At 45.6% G+C, this 17,455-nt stretch overlaps 1 protein-coding gene across 1 annotated transcript in view; it reads left to right on the forward strand.

The window, feature by feature from the left end:
• The first annotated feature begins 815 nt into the window (after window positions 1-815).
• The window catches only part of TTC39C (tetratricopeptide repeat domain 39C), a 111,030-nt gene continuing 94,390 nt past the window's right edge, over window positions 816-17,455 (forward strand). Inside the window, exon 1 of the mRNA XM_041766048.1 lies at window positions 816-1,090. Within this exon, the coding sequence (XP_041621982.1) occupies window positions 930-1,090 (161 nt within the window). The 5' untranslated portion in view covers window positions 816-929. The remainder of the gene's footprint in view (window positions 1,091-17,455) is intronic.

A 17,455-nucleotide genomic window follows, 5' to 3' on the forward strand; every position in this document is an offset into this window, starting at 1 on the left:
AGCTTAATTTATAAACTTTGAGTATTTAGGTATCTGCCGCGTGGGCCTCCATTTGTCCTCTTGCCCCCATCGAGCAAAAAGGCTGGTGGGGACTGGAGAGGGTGGGTACCAGGATCCAGGATGCTCTGGGCTCCAGCTCCCGGCGCGGGCATCCCTGCGGCCGTCCGACAGGTGCCCCGGGCCCCGCCCCCGCCGCCCACCTCCTCGGGGATTGGCTACCCCGGCCAGGGGGGCGGGCCCAAGGTCGGGATAAAGTTGGGGGTCGCGGGCGCGGGCTGCTCTGGGTTTCAGGCGCTGGGGGCCGGGCTCGCCCCGCAGCCTCCGGCCGCTGCGCCCCAGGCGGGGTTCCCTGCCCCCTTTTCGAAACCGCTCGCCTCCCCGCGGCCCCAGGTCCGGCTCTTTTGGAGGAGAGAGTCAAAGCCCGGGCCTCCGGGCCTCCGGGCCTCCGGGCCTCCGGGCCTCCGGGCCTCCGGGCCTCGCGAGTGTCCCAGGGGCTGCGGGGTGGCGGGACCCAAAGGGCGCGCGGGGGCTGCAGGCGCAGGGGCGGCGGCCGCTCGGGCCCGGGCTCGGCGGGGGTGGGGGGGACACCGGAAACGGATTCCACTTGGGTGGCCGCGCCAGGGGGGCGTCTCGGAGGCAGCGGGCGGCGCAGGCGTCCGGGCGCTGCTGAGTAATCCCCGCGGCGGCGGGAGGTGGCGGCCGAGCGCTCACGTCCCCCGCCGCGCCGCGCCGCAGCCGGCCCGGCCCCGCCCCTCCGCGCCGCCCGCCCCGCCCCGCCCCGCGCCGCCCCGCCCCGCCCCGCGCCGCGCCGCGCCGCCCCTCCCCCGCTCGGTGCGAGGCGCTCCGGGCAGGTAGAGCGGGCTCCGGGCGCGCGGGGCCCAGCGGCTGCCGCCCACCTCGCCTCGCCCAGCGCACAGCCTCGCGCGCCCATGGCCGGCTCGGAGCAGCAGCGGCCGCGGCGGCAGGACGACGGGGACTCGGCGGCGGCGGCGGCGGCGCCCCTGCAGGACGCGGAGCTGGCCCTGGCGGGCATCAACATGCTGCTCAACAACGGCTTCAGGGAGTCGGACCAGCTTTTCAAACAATACAGGTGACCGACGCGCCGCGCTCCTGCGGCCCGGCCGCGCGCCCCCCGGGGCTGGCCCGCGCGCTGCGCTCCGCCGCGGGCCCCAGAACCCTCCCCCCCCCGCCCCCGTGGGTCGCCGAGCCCCGGCCCCGGCGCCCGGGTCGCCCCCTCGGCCTGCGCTGCAGCCGGCGCTCCTGCGCCTTTGTCACGTCGCTCCCTTGCACCCGCGTTCGGCTGCCCTTTCCCTCCGCGGGACCCGCCACCCGCCCTCCCCGAGCTCCCGAGAGGGGCGCCCGGAGCGTGTCGGCGCCTCTCCCGCGGGTCGCCTCTCCGCCGCCCGCTCCGAAGCCCGTTGGTTTTGGGACCTGGGACCGGATGCGATTAGAGGCAGCCGGGAGCCTCCGACTCGCGGGGCTGTGCCCGAGCAGCCTTTTGTGACACGGAGCACACCAGCTGCATCGTGCCCGTGCCTTGTGCCTCGCATTACTTTGCATCGTTGGTGCATTCTTCAGCGCTTTTCTTGTTTGAAGACAGATGTGTGTGATTGCTTGTAGTGCAGGAATTAAGAAGGAAACTGAGTCGAACTCGGCTTGCTCACCTCTCTCCTCCCGCCTGCCTCCTAGAACTCAGCCCTTAAAACGCGTTCCTAATGCCTTTCCAGAGAGTGCTTACTATGGACTTCTCTAACTTAAAGAAGGAAATGGAGGGGCTGTAAATACATGCAAGAGTGGAAGAACACGTGTGCTCAGTTAATTGCTTTTTAGAAATTCGGCTTTTAAAAAAAAAAAAAAAACGAAAACTGAAACCTGGTTATCTTCCTTCTGTGAGTGGGAGGAGCCTTCAGTTTCACTGGGGACCAGAAGCATCTGCTTTCTGGTTTAGGAGACAAGTTTGTGATTTGCCCTTCCAGTGTTGAGTCTCAGGGATGTTGATTGGCAACTTCCCCTTAGGTGTTTGCTTCACACTATTTAAGACCTGAATGATCTGGAAGGAATGTAGGGACTCATGTGCGTCCGCGATCGAGAGCCACAGTCTGTAAAGAAATGGAAGAGGGATAGGTGGAGACCCCTGATTCTTTCCGGATTCAAAGATTGGCGGTTCTACAGTTGGAGCTTTTCACTTTTTAATGCAAAGCAAATATCTCACAACTATAAACGTTTCACTAAAGACAGTTTACTCTTGTTATTTTTTTAAAAGATTCTATTTATTTATTCGTGAGAGACAGAGAGGCAGAGACATAGGCAGAGGGAGAAGCAGGCTCCCCTTGGGGTACCAGCACCTCGATGACGACCTGAGCCAAGGCAGACACTCAACTACTGAGCCACCCAAGTGTCCCTACTCTTAAATCAGTTTTTATTAAAAACAAAAACAAAAACACCTAAAAATGGAAACAGCCTTATCAGGCCATTTTATTTTTAAAGCCTACAAGTCTGATTTCAGTCTAAAAATGTACTTTAGTGTGTAAAGAGTAAATTTGCGTGTTAAGAGTAGAGGGAGGGGGAAGTGTCCAGGGAGAATTTACACTATATAGATAGGAACTGTCTACTTCTATGTGTGTGTGTGTGTGTGTGTGTGTGTGTGTGTGTGTGTTTAAGATTTATTTATTTTAGAGAGCTCGGGCAAGTGCTTGAGTTGGTGGGGAAGGGACAGAGGGAGAAGCAGACTCCTCACTGAGCAGGGCACCCAAGATGTGTGGCTCAATCCCACATAGCCTGAGATCACTTGCCTTTTCAGAATAAAAAAGGAAATAAACTATTGTAGTATCTGTTTTCTGCCAGACACAGTGTTAGGCACACCGTTATATTCTGACTATTCTAGTGATGACAAGAGTGAGCTGTATATTTATCATGATAATTTTATAGCAGGAGGCTTGAATCTTGTGTATATGTGCATGGCCCAGGATACTGCACAGCAGTTCTAAATCAGGGCTCTTTTCATTATCTCATTTTGCCTGTCTCACTAGGATTATTATACAGTTGACCCTTAACATAAGTTTGAACTGCATGGATCTACTTGCATGTGGATTTTTAAAAATAGTACTATAAATATATTTTTACATCTTTGTGATTTTCTTAAGTTTTTCCTGTAGCTTACTTTATTATAGGAAAACAGTATGTAATACATACAACATACAAATACTGACTGTCAGTAGAGCTTCTGGTCAATAGTTGGCTACTAGCAGTTAAGTTTTTGGGGAGTCAGAAGTAACATATGGATGATGCCCCCAACTCCCACATTGTTCGACTGTATCTTGTCAACTGTATCTTGTGATTTGCCCTCTGACCTTATTTTCTGACAATTGAAGCTTTAAAGGATAGACTGTAGTAGCACTATGCCATCACCTTTCCCTTGATCCATCTAATTTGTGATGTGGGAAGGCCTCGCATTCTTGTCATCTCCTAAATGTGCTGCTGATCCATACTTTGGAAACATAACTGAGTAGAGGTGTATTTGCAGACCAGAGTCCTATAACAAGGGTTGCAATTGTAGTTTTGCCACTTTTGTAGCTGCTGACTTTGGTTACTCAAAATTTGCTTCCTTGCTCAATACAATGGGAGTAGCATACCCCATAATGTGACTGTTAGGATTAAAAGAGATAATCCGTGACAGCTAGCACAATGTAAGCGCTCAGTAAACACTAGCTAGCTTTATATTTGATGTTTTCCCCATTGTTGTGCTTTCTTCTTGATGGCATAGTTTGAGTAGAAGGAAAAAACCTCCTGTATGCAGGTAGCTGTAATATATATGTGTATATATTAAATATTTTATTTATTCATGAGAGACACAGAAAGAGACATAGGCAAAGGGAGAACCAGGCTCCCTGTGGGGATCCCGATGCGGGACTCTATCTCGGGACCCTAGGATCATACCTGAGCCAAAGGCAAACGCTCAACCGCTGAGCTGCCCAGCTGTCCCAGGTAGCATTTATATTTAAGGTTAGCCTTATATAGGGCATATGAAAGATTTAGAGTCTGTTATGTATTGGGAAACTTGTCTTCTGTTCTAGAGTTGAATGGTCTGCTGGGAAACTTAGAAGTGACTTTATAATAAGTACTCCAGGAACACCTCCAACTCTTTACAGAAGAGAAAGCTATTGGTTTTCTCCTTTCTTAGGACTGTTTTGTCATGGAAGACCATCCTTACCCTGCTAGCAAACCTTCTGGAATCTTATCCGTTATAGTTTGACAATAGAAACATTGCATCTAGTGTAACAATAACATTTTTATTAAAGCAAGAAGGTCATTTTCTCATGTCACAATGATAAAAGTTTGATCAACAGCTATGGAATGAGGAGGAATGGTTACTTTATAGAAACCTATCACGAAGGCCATTCAGAATTAATGGAAAAGCTGGATTGTGTAATTTAGATATCCTATATATAGGAAGTAGAAATATATGCGTAGGAGAGTATTTCTTTTGAGCCCTAAGAGGCCCTGTAGTTGGGATTTCAGAATGTGTCACTTCTGTTGTAACTATAGTAATAATGTAATAATAATACATTTATTTATTTATTTATTTATTTATTTATTTATTTATTTATTTATTTATTTATTTATGATAGTCACACACAGAGAGAGAGGCAGAGACATAGGCAGAGGGAGAAGAAGGCTCCATGCACCGGGAGCCCGACGTGGGATTCGATCCCGGGTTTCCAGGATCGTGCCCTGGGCCAAAGGCAGGTGCTAAACCACTGCACCACCCAGGGATCCCAGTAATAATGTAATAATAACCAGATGTTCTGTTGTTGGTGCTGAGACCCTGTCATGCACTTGGGGATGTATTCCAGAGGTTGAGACAGATGGATGCTGTGATGAGGCCTTTTTTGCTTTGAGCCTAAAGGCATAACTTTGTACCTTCATGATACCACCTGAAATTAAATTCCTATTGTTGATCTTTGGGTTTAGTGACAATGTGGCAGTGCTCACTCCCTCACTCACCCCCCAACACTAACTGATGGTCACATGTGTGACAGAGGCTCAGAGCTTTAGGTACTTGTACACACAATAAAATAGGTGATAGTTACATGCACAAGAAAAGATACTGGATTTCAGATGTGGCGGTGTAGGTACAGTTGGCAGTGGTATGGAGGCTGGGAGACGTAGCCATGGCCCACCATGACCTATAGGAATAGAGGGCAACAACTTGTAATTCAATGCAAAGGAAACTTGTGGAGGAAATATCTGATTATCATGATGGGGGAGGAGTTGGGAGGGGTATGTGACAAGTGGTGGGGCGGAAATGAAGTCTAGGAAACAGTGAAAAACCCACATGGAGCTACGAAATGGCATCTGGAGAGGCAAAATGAGTGAGCACTGCAAGCTGATCAGTGTGATTAGGTTGTCCTGTTTGATGGCTTATTCCATGCTTGGTATTTTCTTGGATCACTGGTTGGTCTGTGTTTCCTGTGAGTCAGTGCTGCTTTTTGGGGTTACTTTGCTGCTGGCTGTCCAGTCAACTCACATTTTATGATGACCATGCTCCTCACTGTGGCCCTCACATCCATAGTTAACTCTTGGTGCCATTGTCTCTTTTTGGCTTGCAACATTACTTTTTTAACTGGAGGACCATCAGGAGAGGTGAAGCACACTGAGGTAGGAAGACAGGAGGTATCTGGAGGTCCTGGCCAAAATGAAATTTGTTGTTCTTGTTTCCCAGGCCGGACATTTATCTCCCTCCTCCCCTTGGTACCACTATCCCTACGTCCTGTTTTAACTCCTGGTGTTTGTTCTCTCTGACCTTAAATCACCTGCAGTTCTTACCTTGCCGACACTACCACCAATTTCTGGCTGTAGATGTTATTAAAAAGTCATATTAAAAAAATCATTGTCAACTAAAACAAGCATATAGTGGTTATAAGGGATAATCATTGAGGATAAATATGCATACTTAAATATGGGATTTACTATAGAATTAGTAAATAGTTGGTATTATGATTTACATTTTTCTTTTCCATTTTAAATTCTAAAAATGACAATAAAAACAAAAGGTGAGAAAAATGCACGGCAGGTAATGTTTATGTTTAAAATGAAAGTATGGATTCTAAATTATTTAGCATAGTTTATGGCACATATAACAAAACCATGTGCCATGTGTCTTACTTGTGCGCATATGGTTTACAGAGCTAGTCATGTCATAGAGATGGTGTAGTATAATCCAGGGGTTCCAAATGATGGCTCATGGGCCCAATCTGTCTGTTTTTATAAATAAAGTTTTATTGGGATACAGTTACTCTCACTTGATTACATACCTTTTCTGTAGTTGTTGTACAATACCGAAACAGTAATGAATAGCTGTGACAAACCACATAGCCTACAAAGCCTGAAATATTTACTCCTTGATCCTTTACAGAAAAAAAATTATTGACCCCTGGTACAAACCAGAGCTCTGTCTGGAAAGACTCAAAAGGCATGTGTAAGAGGCCTGGGCCAGTAGGTGCTTGAGCCTAAAACTGTGGCAGGTACTTTAGAGGACAGGAAGAGCTTGTAGGCCACCTGTATTTTCCGCATGGTCTGGCTGTTCCCAGACAGCATCATGTCTGTGCCTTGCCATTGGAGTTTATGGAGAGTCCGTAGATGCAGAAATGCAAGAAAAGGAGAAGCACTGAAAAGCAGAAATGGTGTAAGGGAACGGGCAGGAAAAACAGGAAACTCCTCTGTTGCCTTTTTCCATCCTTCTAAACTTAGGGTTGGGTTTGTTTAAAAAAAAAAAAATATATATATATAGATAGATAGATTCTCCCCCCCCCCCCCCAATTATTGCACTTTCTGGAAAGGTCCCAATTAACCATTAAAGATTCATTTTGTTTAATTGGTATTATTTTAAAAAAAAAAGCCTCTAGACTAATGGGAGAGTTTATATACAAGAAATTAACAGGGGAAAAAAAGGGGGATATGTATACCGCGGTGTGTGTGTGTCCCTCCATGTACTTGGAAGCACACAGAGTTAAAGATGTGAACCCTTAAGACAATCTGTGTGCTCTGAGTTCTGCGTTCTGTTAACAAGTAGTTCTGAGAAATTGCCTTCTTCCCTACCCTATTTAGAGGACTTATACTGAGAGAAATGAGGTTTTGATGAAGTAAGAAAACACAAAGGGGGAGACCAAGAATACTGAGGCACAGAACACTTCCTGTTCTAGTTACATGAAACCACTTGGAGATCCCCAGACACATCATCACATTTCAGGGGTCTAGACCTTTTTGCTCAGGCTGTTTTAACTCTGTTTTTTTTTGCACCCTGATCTCTTTTGCCAAGGTCACTCTCCTCCTCCCCCTGCAATAGCTGTGGGACTCTGTAAAGGCTAATTCTGAGAAGGGCTTGAGGAGAAGAGTATAAAGGATGTACAGAAAGTAGATGGCTGTGCTGCAGAGAATTTTCCTGTTTTTTCAAAACTGCCTAGTGCTGGGGGTTGGGGTGGGTGGGTGGGAGGAACTTCTCTCTTTCATGGACCTGTCCCACCTCTTAGTCTGTTCCCTGAATCCTTAGTATGCTGTTCAACCAGCACACAGGTTCAAGTTGAGGTTGAATTACCTTTGTGGCAAACCTGGGAACATAATCACCACTGAAACCCTTCTGATGGGGGAAATGCATTCCAGTGTTTAAATATATGGCTTTCCCATTTTAAAAAATTGAGATATAATTGATGTAGATGTTTCATGTATACAACATAAATGATTTGTATCTATTGTGAAATAATCACTACAAGTCTAGTTGACATCCCTCACCATAGATAGTTACAAAAACATAGTTTTCTATAAAACTACCCGTAAATTTGCTGTGTCAGAAGAGAAAGTCCTGACTGCCTGGCAACTGATGTGGAGATTAAAATAGGGGCTTTTTTCCCCCTTTTTTTAAGATTTTATTTATTCATTTGAAACACAGAGAATGAACAGAGGGGAGAGGCAGAGGGAGAGGGAGAAGCAGACTCCCCGTTGAGCTGAGAGCCCAGCACATGGCTCAGTCTTAGGACACAGAGATGGTGACCTGAGCTAAAGGGAGACGCTTAACTGAACCGTCCAGGAGCCCCTGAAATAGGGGCTTTTTTTCGGAAAGGTGGTTGATGGTTTGCTGTCTTGGTCGTTTCCTTAGCTGGCGTGGCTTTCTCCACCTCTTCCTTCTTGCTCAAGGATTTCAGAACATAAGAAATATATATCTACAACAGGTAGTTACTCCTGTCTTCCAGGAAGATGATCTGTGATTACAGAGAAAACCCCTGCACAGCATCTACCGTGTGTGAGACACAAAGGTGAGAAGCAAGTCCTTCGAGGCAGCATTGCCTACTTGATATCTTTCAGTCTGCCTCAGAAATGGTCACTTGAACACGTCGTCTTGTCCACAGCTGTACTGTCTGTGAAATCACTGGCTTAGGTGACTGACTTTTCCTAATACATGTCAAAATAAGCACATAATGGTAAATAGTAGTTGGTGTTTACTGGTACCAGGGGCACACCAGCACTTCCAGAATGTTCATCTTTATTTTCTCCTCCCTCAGCTCTGTGAGGAGAGGGTGCTCTTGTTATCTCCCTCTCACAGGGGGTGAAGGGGAAGCACAGTTGCATTGAATGACCTGCCCAAGTTTTCAGAGTTAAGTGGAAGAGCTGGGTGTGAACCCAGGCCAGCGGACTCCAGAGTCTGTGTGTTTCACCCCTACACTATAGTACCACTCTTCTATAACTTTCACAATATGAGAAGTTGACCTGTGTGCTGCTAAAGTCATTTTGGGGTGAGATCCCAGCAATCTGCTAACAATACCCTAACACCCAGAGGCCACCTGATAAGCCGCCAGGGAGAAGAAGTCTCCCAGAGCTTTGGGCACTCATTCTAAAATAAGGGTCCTGGCTTGACATAGGATGTCCTGTGATCTGACCTGTCTGCTTCTCTGACTCTTCCTTTGTTTCCTTCCCACTGGTCCTGCTGGGGTATTTTGCATCAGTTAACTTGTTCTGACTTCTCCAAGGTATTAAGGGGCCTCAGTGGCCCTGTGGGCTCTTTCTGTCCCTTTTTCTAGCACTGGTGATGTTTGCATGTTGTGTACACGACTGCCTCTCTGTAGGAGTGAACTGAGATTGTAAAGATAGGTGGATCTCCTGATCAGGGGTTCCTGGCCTTCCTGAGGTCACTGGAGTCATGTGAGGCCCAAGAGATCTTAGGGGGATATAAGCACTCCTTTATTTGCCAGTCAGCAAGTATAGCCCAGGGTCAGTGACCTTTCAGAGCTCTGGAAGCTGGATTATTCATCCCCCCCCCCTCAGCATGCTGATGTGTGCCAGGTATGTCTCTTGAGCCAGTGGCAGTGCTCCAGTATGACCCCAGAATTGATGCTCTGCTTCTCAGAACCAGGTAACAGAACTGTCTGGCTCTCAGCCTCTTCCCTTTGGTGCATCCAGGCTGCCCGGTGTTCATTGTGGGGCAGTGGGGAGCAAAGCTGTCACTGAGTACATGCTAGTTCTAACAGATGCAATCAGAGGGAATGCAGAGTGATTTGACAAAGTCTCTTGCTTCTGAAGTGGTCACAGGTAGTCCCCCTGGCAGTGGCAACTCTGGGGATCTCAGTCCTTTGAGTGAGCTGCCCTCTGCTCAGCGTTGTGTGTGGCTGAGAGGCAGCCTACCCTAACTGGTCTGTCCTTTGTTGTCTTTTATTGGTCACCTACAGGGCTCTTGGCTCCCCCTGGGTGATGGCAGCATGCCGCGTTCTGGTGTTATTTGCCTCTTTGGCATGAGAAGGCAGAAACCTAGCTTCCCTACTCCAAAATCGCTGTCCTGCATTTCAGGAAGAACTGTCTTTGGAAAAACTTGGTGGCTGTGAGGGGAAGCAGTCTAGAGCAGGGACTCTCAACGGTATCAGATCTCATGCCCTCTTTTTATGATCCTAAAATAAAATCGACAGGTGATAGGACCTGCTCACACAATGTTTAAAACGGTCCATGGAATGCCCACATGCTATTATTATAAAGGAGAAGTAAAAAGAAATTCAAAAAAAGGAAACTACGTACATTCCAAAAAGTGCATGCTCAGTACACCTTCACCAGATGATAAAGTAGTTAAGTGCTTGCACCTGGGTGTAATGAATAAATTTGGATTCAGGAGAAGATCAAAAGCCATTCCATACTAGAAAAATGAGAGAGCAGGTGCACTTTGAAATAAAAGAAGTAATAGACCAGACTTCTCTGTATATGTTAAGAGAAAGTGGGGAAATACCTCAGCTGAATTAGGGATAATATGCCAAGGCTAAGCACTGTTGAAGTCGTGCAAATGAGGAAGGGTGACATTTTTGCAGTGAGCCAGGCTGCCCGAGGCAGGGCATCAGAATAATTAGCTTCCGGCATTAGGACGGGGGATGTGTGCTGACAACGTGTCTTAGAAAATAGGTCTCCCGCCTTTAAATCCTTCGCCAAGCCAAGTACTTTGGAGACCAAAACCTTTAACAGAGGTCTGGGATTAGAGGATAAATTTAAAAAGCTTATAGGGAAGTTGGGGTGAGGGTGGTGCGTATTCCCTGAGGATAGTATCAGAGTAGGGTGGAAAAATTAGAATAAAACCCCAAAATATTTCTATATACAGTCTTTGTGATAAATCTCAGTATGTTACAAATTCTTAAAATAGGATGACAAAAATCAAATATGTTAATGAAAATAATTGGTATCTAGTATTTCCTGGCCCTTCAAAAAATGTTTGGCTTTAAATATATTTAGGGGAGCTTTCAATATCCCTGTTCATTTGGCCTATGGTAGCTGCACACGCAGGCTAGTGGAGGTGTTGCAAGCCAGCAGTTCTAGTAGCACAGCAGTGTTACCGCTGGTGATGTAACTCTCTAAAATTGTGAACGAATCTTAATAAGGGGTATATTTAAACAGTGCCAGCCTGACTTTGTACTTCTGCACCGATGAAAGTAGGGTTCAGAAGTTGTGCGGGACATGGGGCAATATGTAGGAGTCTCCCACATTGCAGGCTGCCCCGCATCCACGGCCTGTTCTGCCACTGTCATTGTGTCATCCCCAGATGGCCCCGTGGATTTCCCAAACCCCTCCATGGAGAGGCACTGAGTGGGGGCATGAGGCTCAAGACCAGGCTGGGGTGTGGAGCTGGAACCCTGGGGCCCCAGGAAGCAGCACAGGGTTGTGAGGCCTCTTTGCTGACAGCCAGAGGGGGGCTGCCCAGGCGGGTTGGCTGCCTCTGAAGGAGTGTGGTGGTGATGGCAGGGCTTCCACTGCACCTGTGACCACGGGGACCCAGGCAGGGCCCAGGGTTCCTCCAGTGCTGGATTCCAGGGATTACTGTTCCTACACACTGGATTTTCCAGGTCTCTCTCTCTCTCTCTCCCCCTCTCCCTCTCTCTCACATACACACATGCACGCACCCATGCACATGCCTGTTTCTAGGGCCCAGAGAGCTCCAGGAAGAGATCTTAGCACTGGTTCTTCTGTCTCTTTCCCTGTGGGTGTGCAGAACCTGTGGGACCCCTTCACTGTGGGGCCAGCTTGCAGGACCTGTGTCTTTCCAGCCTTAGGTGACTTGATTTCAGAGCCCTAGTCTGTCTGTCCTGTCCCCACCCAGGTCTTCCTAATTTTTAATCTCCAGGTATAAACTGGCCCATGGTCCGCTTCCTTCCCCAGAAGTGAGCAAGCTTTTTACTAAGTAGGTCACTTACACACAGGCACAGAAGGCCCAAATCCCCAGGAGTCAGGATGCAGTTACCCCAAAGTTCCATAGCCAAGGAGACCACAAAAGTGATTCTTCTGAAGTGGGAGGAAATTGGATGGGATGCTTCATGACAATTTTCTGTTCCATTGTACTTAGAAGAGCAGTGAGTAGAAAACACCCACACATACTGTTTAGCCTCTGATAGGGTGCCTCGATGCCCAGATGGAGAGTTCTCCCCGCCCCCACTGTCAACGTGACGTCAGCTGCATCCCATAATACATGTTGGTTCAACGTGTGCCTCTGTGTTTGATGGCACCATCCTGTCCCTCGCTGTGTGTGGCTCAAGGGAAATAGGAGTCTGGGCGTCCGTCTCTGGGTCCCGACAGTTCACGGCCGTTATTGGGTGCTTTTCCCACTTTGGCCTTTTTGCCATCTAGGTAGAGGTCTTTTGCTTTGGCACTGGGCTTTCTTGCCTCCCCTGCGGCAGCCCTCCAGGCTTTACTTCATGTGGATTATTCAACCTTCACCAGATAAACAGACTTTTAAACGTTTGTATTTTTTCTCTTTATCACAAGTAAAAATTGTGGTGCTATCCTAACAGGACAGGAAATGAGGGAAAAGGATATTTCATATCTGAATCCAAGTTGAATTTGCTAAATGACAGAGATTCAGATTTTGAGAAACAACTGGACTAAAGTGTGGTGTCTTTAGGACTGATCCCCGTATGTGAGTCACTGTGAAGTGCTCACCCCCTCCTCCCCATTCTGAACAGTGAATTGCAAAATCTCAAGGTATGTATTGTCAGTTGATCTCTGGAGCAAAGAAAGGACTTTATCTTTGCATCTTGTAAATCATGCTCACCCTCTTCTTGATGTTTATAAGAAGCAGGTTGAATTCAGCAGCATACCTGTGACTCCTGAACTGGCCAAAGTGAGCATGGGGCTGCTGTTTTGTAGGCCTGCAGTTGTTGGAGTAATCCTCCATTCCCACAGGGGAGGGAGAAACAAAGGAGTGAAATTTCCAGACTACTTCTAATTAAGAACAATTTAACTCATTCCAGTTGGGAAGTAGGCATATTTAAAATGTAAATAAAACAAGTAAAAAGCAGTGTACCTTGGAAGACTAAGGAAATTACGAAGGATGTTAATTTCCTCCACATTATAGCAGAGTCTGCATTTTTTTAATTGGCTGGGAAGGAGTTTTGTCTCTACCTAGAATGCCATTTGCTTCAGCTGTCAACCATGTAGATCCACAGAGTTTTTGGACTGATGATTGACGAGACACTCATTACTTTGAATTATCAAAATTAAACATTGAGTGAGGACTTATTCTTCTTGAAGTAGCACAGGAAAAAAAGTGGGGGGCATGGGAGATGGGGAATGGCTGTCTAAAGTCATGTAGCCAAGTGTAAAGATCTATCATCTAGGAATTCTTAGAGATTCTTGTTCTGGTGCAATTGCTATTATAATGGCAGGAAATGAGAGAATGGTTTGGGTGTTTTTCTGTAGTCCTTGTGTGGCATCTCAGATCTGGGATTGGCTGATAAGAGAGAGTAGTTGTGTCTAGCTTGAAATTGTGAGCTTTTCTCTTGATAAAACAATGTTGACGTTTATCTGAGTAAAATAAAACCAGATCTGATCAGAGAGCTTGCTGTGCTAGCCTAAATTTATAGTTAAGGGGCTTATGAATGATGAAGGAAACACGAATAAATTTTCTTGACCTATACTCTTCTAAAAACTAAAGGAAAATACAGGTGCCTTGGTGAGAGACCCACACTTCCTTATGAAGTTTAGTCAGAACTGTTTACTAGGAACCAGTCTGCTGAAACTTCATTATGAAGAATGAGTCTCTAGTTTCCCTTTGAAATGTCTCTTAACTAAGTAATAGAGAAATACAAGATTTCTAACTGATCATACAAACAGTTCAAACACTATTTTATATAAACAGCTGAGTTTGTTTATTCTTCAGTTAAAGTATTCATGCAGTTTGTGGATTATTGCCACACATGATAAAGGGACCTCATTATAACTTACAGATGAAAAAATATGTTGAACGATTTTGTTTACTTTTAAGAAGAACCTCTGTTGAAGGGTTGGTTGGAAAGGCTTTTTAGGCAATTGATAAAATGTGTCTGGGTTATTTCTTTGTAAGTTGCTTATCAATGCTGGTCCACCTGCTTTTGGTATAGAATGGAGATGATTGAGTTACCTATTTGTGTGATTTAAGATAGAGCAGGAACTAACGGTAATGAGTTAGGAAGATATTTGATACACATTAATGACAGAATTAGGAAAACTAAAAAAAGTTGACTTTATTTAGCCTGAAGAGTTATTTTCAGGATATATCAGTAACTCTAAATGAGCATCAGGCCTTTAGCAATAAATGAATATGAATTAGCGAAGCTACAGAGGAATCAGAATGAAATTAAACGTATTACTGTCTTGTAATCATACAAGTCTTGGTCTTTGCTTGCATTACTGTGCAGGAAAAGAGTGGCAGTGAATGGTAATCAGGTAGGCAATCAGTGCTTACTATTGCACACTGTGTCATGTGCATTTCATCCTTCTTCCCAATTATTTCCAGGGCCCTGAGGGTAAGTAGTAGTGTTACCACTTTGCATGTGACAACATGAAGAGTTATGGAACCCAAGTTAAAAACCATTGTGAGTGGAGGATCTGGTCCCATCCCCACAGAGTATGCTTTGTCCCCCACTTCCTCCAGAAGAATCCTCATGTTACTGTGTTTTGCATTACCCAGCAGTATTGCAAGTCCCTTGTTTAGCTTGACGGTCTCTTGCACTTTTGGCCTTCTGGTGCTCCCAAGCTCAGCACGTGGCACCACTTGAAACAAAGTTATACATGCCAGGAGTTTAGAAGGCCCTTTTCGCACCTCTGTTTTACTCATATCTGGAGTATCTCTTTCCATTCCTTCTCTTCATCCCCACCTCCTCCATCACCACCTAGTTAGTCTAAGCTACCTCTGATTTAGATCACTATAGTAGCCCAGCTACTTCGTCGTATCCCCTGTTCCTCCTTCACCCCATCACAGTGGTCTTTTCAGTGTGAGTCTAATTACGTTGCCTTTGTGGTAGGCTGAAAAATGGTCCTCCAAAAGAATTACCCACATCTTAATTCCTGGAACCTCAGAGTGTTACCTTGTAGTGCAGCCTCCAAGAAAAAGTCTTTGCAGATGTGATGAAGGTAAAGATTTCAGATGGGAAGACCATCCAGGTGGATCGCTAGTCCACCCAGATTACATAAGTGCACTCACACATACCCTTATAAGAGGGCGGCAGGGGGAGATTTTACACGCAGAAGGTGGTATGAAAATGGGGCAGAAGGAAAAATTTGGAGATGCCGGTGTTAGGATTGGAGTTAGTGGCCGCCATTGGCCCAGGAATGCAGCAATCACCAGAAGCCATGGTAGTCAGGGAATGGATTCTCCCATAAAGCCTCCAGAGGGAGTGCAGCCCTGCCACCAGCTTATTTCATCCCAGTGAAACTGATTTCAGGCTTCTGGCATCCAGAACTGGAAGAGAGAAATTTCTGTTGTTTTAGGGCACCAAGTTTGTGGTGATTTGTTACAGCAGCCCCAGGAAACTGGTACAGCCTACCACTGCTCTCAGGATTAGGACCAGAACCTCCAGCAGTAAATCTGTGGTGTGGCTTGGCCCTGCATGGCTTGTTCCTTGACCATCTATGGACTTATCTTTTTATTTTCTTCTATTTTAAAAATAATTTTGTTGTGTTCCTTATACGATATCACTGTACAAAGCCAAGTAAACTCATACTATAGACTCATAGCTTCTCTTTTTCATATGACACTTTATATAAAAATGGAAAAGTGGGATGCCTGGGTGGCTCAGTGGTTGAGCACCTGCCTTTGGCTCAGGTCGTGATCTCAGGGTCCTGGGATCGAGTCCCATATCAGGACCCCTGCAGGGAGCCTGCTTCGCCCTCTGTGTATGTCTCTGCCTCTCTCTCTCTGTGTGTCTCTCATGAATAAATAAATAACATCTTAGAAAAAGTAAAATAGCTTTAAATTCACAGTGATTTTGGTCTTAAGAAGCTTTAGAATTTATAATAACCATTATTTAAAGTAGCAGTACTGTGGCCATTTATATCCTTCTATAGCCTTCTCTTATATTGTTGCACTCTTCCCTTACTCGTTGACCTTTAACCACCGTGATCATCTTTCAGATTCTCAAAGGTTCTCTTAAGAATCCTGTTCCTTTCCTCTGGTCTTCTTATCTCTGTTTGTAATTATACAGAGATAGCACTTGCTTTGCTTGGTACTGATACGCATGGGTTTCAGTTACCAGAGTTAGATTAAAGAAGACCTGATAACAGGGTTCAAATTTCAGTTACCCCTGTGTTTGAATTGTGAGTGATGATATTTACAAGCTGCTAGCTCTGCAGCCTGCCAGTCACCACAGGTGTGACAGGTACACGTCATGATCAGTGAACCATATCATTTCTTCCATGGACTGCCTGTGATTGGTCATTGTGCTTCTTCAGTTCCCACACAGACTGCAAAGTGTGTCCTTGTGTGGCTGCCTTGTTTAATAGGGATAAACCCACATAACATTTTACTAAAAAGGATAACAAAAAGAGGGAATTGGCCAACAAAGATGAAAGTGCAGCAAAAAGTGATAATGTTGGAGTTGAAATGTGAATCAAACATAACTGGAGTTATGGAAGGAAAAGCTAAGGTTAGAATGTCCCTGACACCTTTTGAGAGAGGACATGTGCAGCCCTGGGTACCTAGTGAAGGCATTCTTTTGTTTTGTTTTTTAAGATTTATTTATTGAGAGAGAGAGGGAGAGAGAAAGAGAAACAGAGCATGACTGGTGGGGACGGACAGAAGGAGAAGGAAAAGCAGACTCCCCACTGAGCCAGGGAGCTGGTGCATGGCTCCATCTCAGGACTCTGGGATCATGATCTGAGCTGAAAGCAGATGCTTAACCCACTGAATCATCCAGCTACCCCTAGTGAAGGCATTCTTATCAACACAAAGGAGGAAAATGATGTAAGGAAAAAGATGAAAATGTCCCAGGGTTGGTGATGCAGGCAAAAAATTTCACATTAAAGGCTCAGGTATTTCACAACAAAGATTAAACTGTTGGACACTGATACACAGTAAGAAGTACGACAGTTCACCAAGGCATAGCAAAATGCTCAGTGTGCCTCATAAGTTACAGGACAAGAAGGAAATTGCTGTTCACATATTCTTGATAGCTTTTTACAGAGAAGTAAAGTACTTTAATGTTAGTGCCTATAAAATTATTAAATTACAGCCTATTAAATTAGTATTGCTGTTTATTTCTTTATATATTTGTAACTTTGACAGTTTTTAATGTTTTACAATTACTCTTTAATTACAAAACACAGGGAAAAATTTACCACTTTAACCATCTTTGAGTGTACAGCTTAGTGGTATTAAGTGCAGTTATGTTGTACAACTGTAACCACTCTCCATCTCCAGAACTTTTTTCATCTTTAAACTGAAACTTTATATCCATTAAACATAACTCCCTGTTCCTTTTTCCCCTCAGCCCTGGCAGCCACCCTTCCACTTCTTGTCTCCCTGAATTTGACTACTCTCATACAGTATTTGTCCTTTAGTGACTGGCTTTTTTCACCTAGTATAATGTCCTCAAGAGTCATCCATGTTGTAGTATGCATCAGAATTTCCTTACTTTTAAGGCTGAATAATTTTCCATTGTGGGTATATACTACATTTTGTATATAC

The sequence above is a fragment of the Vulpes lagopus genome, chromosome 1, assembly GCF_018345385.1.
Source record: "Vulpes lagopus strain Blue_001 chromosome 1, ASM1834538v1, whole genome shotgun sequence".
In the NCBI taxonomy this organism is placed as follows: Eukaryota; Metazoa; Chordata; class Mammalia; order Carnivora; family Canidae; genus Vulpes; species Vulpes lagopus.